At 36.3% G+C, this 5,718-nt stretch overlaps 1 protein-coding gene across 1 annotated transcript; it reads left to right on the forward strand.

The window, feature by feature from the left end:
* The first annotated feature begins 207 nt into the window (after positions 1 to 207).
* LOC141497496 (olfactory receptor 1f45-like) lies at positions 208 to 1,150 on the forward strand. The gene is given in 2 exon segments (XM_074200149.1): positions 208 to 591; positions 593 to 1,150. Coding segments are annotated over 2 exon segments (942 nt in total).
* The last annotated feature ends 4,568 nt before the right edge of the window (positions 1,151 to 5,718 follow it).

The following is a 5,718-nucleotide window of genomic DNA, read 5'->3' on the forward strand; positions in this document are numbered from 1 at the left end:
GCTACAGGAAGATATAGACAGCAAAGCTATACAAGTAGAGAACCTCAATATACCTCTCTCAGAATTAGAAAAATCTAACCACAAAATTAAAAAGAAACAATGACCTATAACTGGTATCTACTGGTATCTCATTCATGAGGACATTTTTCAACCGAATGTTTTAAATTTTTTTTCAACTAATTCTCATATGTACTTCCCAATAGGCCTATGGAAGGAGGAAATTCTTCTAGAATTTCTGAGTTCATCCTCCTGGGCCTTTCAGACCAGTCAAAACAAGAAAGGCTCCTGGTTCTGTTATTCATGTTTATGTACCTGATCACAGAATTGGGGAACCTGCTCATCATACTGGCCATCAGAACTGACTCTCACCTCCACAGTCCCATGTACTTCTTCCTTAGCAACTTGTCCCTGGTCGATATCTGTTTCACATCCACCACTATACCCAAAATGTTAGCAAATCATGTATCTGGGAATAAGATGATTACATACTCAGGGTGCCTGACCCAAGTGTTGTTCTTCATCTGGTTTGCTGGGATAGACAGTTTTCTCCTTACTGCCATGGCTTATGACTGCTATGTGGCTATCTGTACCCCCATTGCACTACAGCACAGTCATGACTCCAAGGGTCTATGCCCTTCTACTAGTGGTGTCCTGGTTATCAGCCTTCATTAATGCTCTAACCAACACTGTCTTGCTGACCCGACTCTCATTCTGTGGCCACAGTAAAATCCCTCATTTCTTCTGTGACCTCAGTCCCCTACTGAAGCTGAGCTGCTCAGACACCTTCATCAATGACCTGATGGTCTACACAGTGGGAGCATTGTCAAGTATCACCCCATTCATTGGCATCCTGATTTCTTACATGCGCATTTTTATGGCCATGTTGAGGATCCTCTCTGTAAGTGGGAAGCGAAAAGCTTTCTCTACCTGCAGTTCCCACCTAGCTGTGGTGTCTCTGTTCTATGGAACACTCATTGGGGTATACTTCAGTCCTACATCTGTCCACACAGCACAAGAAGACACAGCTGCGGCTGTGATGTATACTGTGGTCACTCCCATGCTGAACCCTTTTATCTACAGCTTAAGGAACAAGGACATGAAAGGAGCCTTGAGGAAGCTCATCACTAGAAAATCAGGATTCATAATCTGATTATAAGATATCTTCTTCATGAGTTTTGGTGTTTGTGTCTCAGACAGAACCTCAGTGCTGTGGGAGAAGGTTGAAATGAGTCTTCTCTAATGTCACATGAAGTTGCTCGCCTCTTGACCTGTACAGGATGCTGTGTGACATGATGGGTGGGGCATCATACCAGTGGTCAACATTCTTGGTACTAATGATTTTCTACTGAGGGAATTGTGAGAATTGAATAAACTACACTGAGTCAGTCCCCTTTCTATTCCAATAAAGGTCTAATCCAATTTCTGTCTTGTGAGAAAACTGTACTAGTTATAAGAATTGTGGGAAAGTTTTCTTGTATTCCTTAGCCCTCCATGACTGAGAAAATGGACCACCTCAACCTATTCTTAGAGACCCTTAACTAAGGATATAGGTTATATTGACCAGAAACCCAGTCAGATTAAAAAAAATGATGCAAAGAATTTTCTCACCTTAATGTATTGCAAGAAACTCATATGTCTTATGTGAAAAACTAACCCCATATTGGTCAATCACTTATTGTTTCTATGTTCCTTTGATTGAATATAGACACTTGAGAGGAGTAGAACACTTTTTTTCTGATTTTAGGTAATTGCTCCTGTTTTTCTCTCCCCTTCCCATTTAAGAAAGGCTTTTAATCTTTCCTTCAATTAGAAATCAGATTATCTAATTATACATATTTTATATCCTTCTTGTGGTTTTCTTTTAATCATAAAAAATCTATCTCCCCCTATATTCAGGTCCAGTAACAAACTGAGGAAGTCCTGGTCCCAATCTGTTAAGCAATCAGCATGCATTACTTAATAAACCAGTATACTCAGAAGCTCAAACTTTGTTTCCTCAGTCATTTTGTTGCAAGAGTTCAGTGTTTCCTGTGTGAATCTCGAATCAACCCAGGAATGCAGGTATAAAAAGAAATAAAAGAGATTTATTAAGTAGTAGTTACAACACAAGGAGAGTGATAGAGAAAGTTAAGAGAAATTAAAGGTCATGTAGATTTTAATAATGCAGATTAATCAAGCAGGCCAGCTGCTAGATTAACACACAGGAAGTTCAAATGGAAGAAGAGAACCAGCCCAGGCCAGAGTCTCTTTAAATGCCCACTCAAGGACCATGGGAAAATGCAGTGTCTTGGGAGTTGTCCAAGTCCTGCATTGGAGAGTTTGCCTTTGGGGAGTGGTCGGGGGTCTTGCATTGGAGAGTTTGATTCTGGTCAGGATGGTCTTAAAATTATTTTTGTCGCAAGTAATCCAGTTTGGCTTTACCAGTAAGAACATGGCTAAGGTCAGACTGGAGCTCAAGGTGAAGTGTTTTAACAGAGGATTTCAGGATCACTAGGATCACAAGATTTTAATAGTGCAAACAAAAGATTACAAAATTTGTTTTCAATTAATTACAGTATTCCCGATGCTCATGATTCCCTGCATCAGTTTCAAATTCCACCTATCATGGTCTTTGGCAAGCCAAGCTAGATCAAGTTAGATTCTGACCCTCTGGACTACAACATTTTAGAAAAACTCCCTAGACTACTGGGGTTAATCTTTCACTGAGGGAATTCTTTGCTGAAGATTAATCCCTAGAGATTAAACTATCTTTGACCTCAAGCTTCTTCTGAGCTTAAGTAAAGTTTACTTCCATACTAATAGGGGAGATCTATCCATAAATTGCAAGAAAAAGCTTATCCCCATTAGGAAGGATTATTCCCTTGAAGGGACTAATGAGTTCCAGTAATAGTAAAATTCCAAAGGATTCCACCTTGGAAAAAGTCATGAGACTAGTGAAATAGTATGCTGTTAAACTGACACTTCTTTCGTAAAATTCTTATTAGCATGGAACTTCCCATACAACAGTGAAGGAAGTGAATAAAAGATAGTATTCTCAAATTATACAAAAATACATAAAAATTCAAATATATCACAAAATAATCCTGTAGAGGAGACTTTTAATTATTCAAATTAAAGACTTTGAGATTAGACTTTCAATAGAAGATAAGGAGGCTAGAAAGTATGTCTTTGTTATATTGTTTTGTATGTGGCTTTGTTTCTTTGGAAAATACAGGGAAATCTTTTATCTACCATCCGGCTTAATGTTGTTTGTAATTTCTGCCGCTTTAAAAAGATTTCTAGGGGAAAATCCAGTCAGTCAGAAAGACTGCTGAAAAACTGGAACTAAAGAGTTAAGTGTGCTGGAGAAGACTGATAAAGTTTTATGCCTGAAACAATGATACCAAACTCTCAGTCTCAGTAAACAATACTAATTCCCACTTAAGTCTTCCAGTGGAAGATTAGTTAAAAAGAGAAAAAAATCTGAACTGTTAACCTATTTTAGCAGATTTTGAATGGTTAAAGATTGAGATTAAAGAATAATCATTAAGGAGTTTCGAAATTAATCATTTTAAGATTGTAGGAGAGAACTCATGAAACTTTTGATAATTTTAGGAACTCACCACCTTCTCTCTGTCCTATCTAATAAGGCACTTAGCAGAAGCCTAACAAATCTTAGTGAGTTTGTGGATATCATTTGACCCAATTTGTTAAGTAAAAATAAAAAGCAAATTCTATTAAGTTTCATGGGTAAAAAAGCACTTAGATCACTTTTTCCCTGAAGACTGATATTTTTTAGTCTAATGAAGAAGGCAGCTAGTTTGAAAGTAATCCCAGAGTGAAGAGGAAAAAAAATAGACAATACACTTTGCAATTAGCCTCTTGTTAACACTTTCTTGACCATGAAAAGAGAAAAATGTTTAAATCAAGGAGCAACTTTAAAAATGAGTAGATTTAAATTAAGGAATAGAAAGGGTGCTTTAAACTGAAAGGGGACCCATGAGGAGGGAACCCCTACGACACACCTCCACTATCCTCTTGGCCCAGACTCTGTGGTAGATAATGGGGATAAATTTTGCAGTGACTAGGAGTTAAGTGATCAGAAACTAGTAATGTCCTTGGGGAATGTTGAAGTAGAAATTTCAAAGCTTTATATAACAGAATTATTTGTGTAGGTAAACTAGAAGCAAAGTCACCAAAAAAAAAATTAGAAAGAAACCATGTCTTTGGAAGCTCTTAGAAACTTAAAATTTTAACAGTATTGCAATTAATTGGGGGTGTGTAAAACTTTGTGCTAAATTGCAGAGGAAAAATTCTAAGGAATAAAGATTAGTTATTTAGATAGTTTGGGAAATGACTAGGAAATACAGTACTTGGCCCCCTGAAAGTCCATTCCAGGGGTATATTACCCAATCTTTAGAATCTTGTGAGCTCCAAAGCAAGGGAATGGGATTGTGTGGCTTCCACTTGGAATATCTCCCTATCTTTCCCTGAGTGTTAAAAACTGAAAAACCTCCAGGAAAGAAAGACTGGGACTTAGTTGTGAACATAAAAGGAATTAATTTGGCACTTTGGGTGATATTTAAAAGAAAATAAATAAAAAATGTATAGAAAAGTAAAAGTGCTACCAAAAAACTTTGAAAATGAAACAATTGTTACCTCTTAATTTGTAAATTTTAAAGCACATATGGCTAATAGTCCTGAAAAACTGAGACTTTGATGCTGTGGTTGTAAAACCACCTTTGATTTGATTAAGACTTGTCCATAAGTAAACTATGATGTAATGTGACATATTCTCTAATTGTGGCATGAAATGCAAAAGGAAAAAAACTGGGGAAAAATGCATGGATTAGGGAAACCTGAGTTACACTCCTTCCTTAGAAATTTATTAACTGTGTGTCCTTAAGTGTTCCCTCTCTAGAGGGAAATGACACAGGACTCACTGCCTAGAGTTGTTAAGTGTCAAATGATAAAATGATTGTAAAGTGCTTTAATAGGGTAACTGGCATATAGTAAGCATGGTGTAAATGTTGACTATTGTTATAGTTATCATTATGTCTTTAATTAGATGAAATTTTTTTCACACTTGATAACTTGATAAACAGATTTTAAATGATTAGTTTAAAACACTAAAAGTATTAAAATAAATAACTTTTATGTAAGCAATACATTGGAAATGAATTAGACTGAATGATATCATCTGATAAGTTTCGTTTCATGTTTTAAATACATGTATTGTGCACATTATGACTGTGTTTCTAAAAATGTTCCTTCTATTGTGAAATCTGAAAAACCTTTATATAAGAAATGCTCTTAGACAAATAACTTCCCTTTTAATATTGATGATGTTAGATTATGAATTGAGCTGTTAAAATAATGTATTTGGGGGGCAGCAAGGAGGCACAGTGGATAGAGCACCAACCCTAGAGTCAGGAGTATCTGAGTTCTAATCTGGCCTCAGACACTTAACAATTACCTAGCTGTGTGACTTTGGGCAAATCATTTAACCCCATTGCCTTGCAAAAAGCAAAAAAAAAAAAAAAAAAAAAACTTTAATATTGTTGTTCAATCATGTCCATATCTTTATGATCATATTTGGAGTTCTCTTGGCAATGGTACTGGAGAACTTTGTCATTTTCTACTCCAGTTCATTTTATAGATGAGGAAACTGAGGCAAACAGTGTTAAATAACTTCTCCAGAGTGACATAGTAAGTGTCTGAGGCCAAATTTGAACTCAG

This window comes from Macrotis lagotis, chromosome X (assembly GCF_037893015.1).
Source record: "Macrotis lagotis isolate mMagLag1 chromosome X, bilby.v1.9.chrom.fasta, whole genome shotgun sequence".
NCBI lineage: Eukaryota > Metazoa > Chordata > Mammalia > Peramelemorphia > Peramelidae > Macrotis > Macrotis lagotis.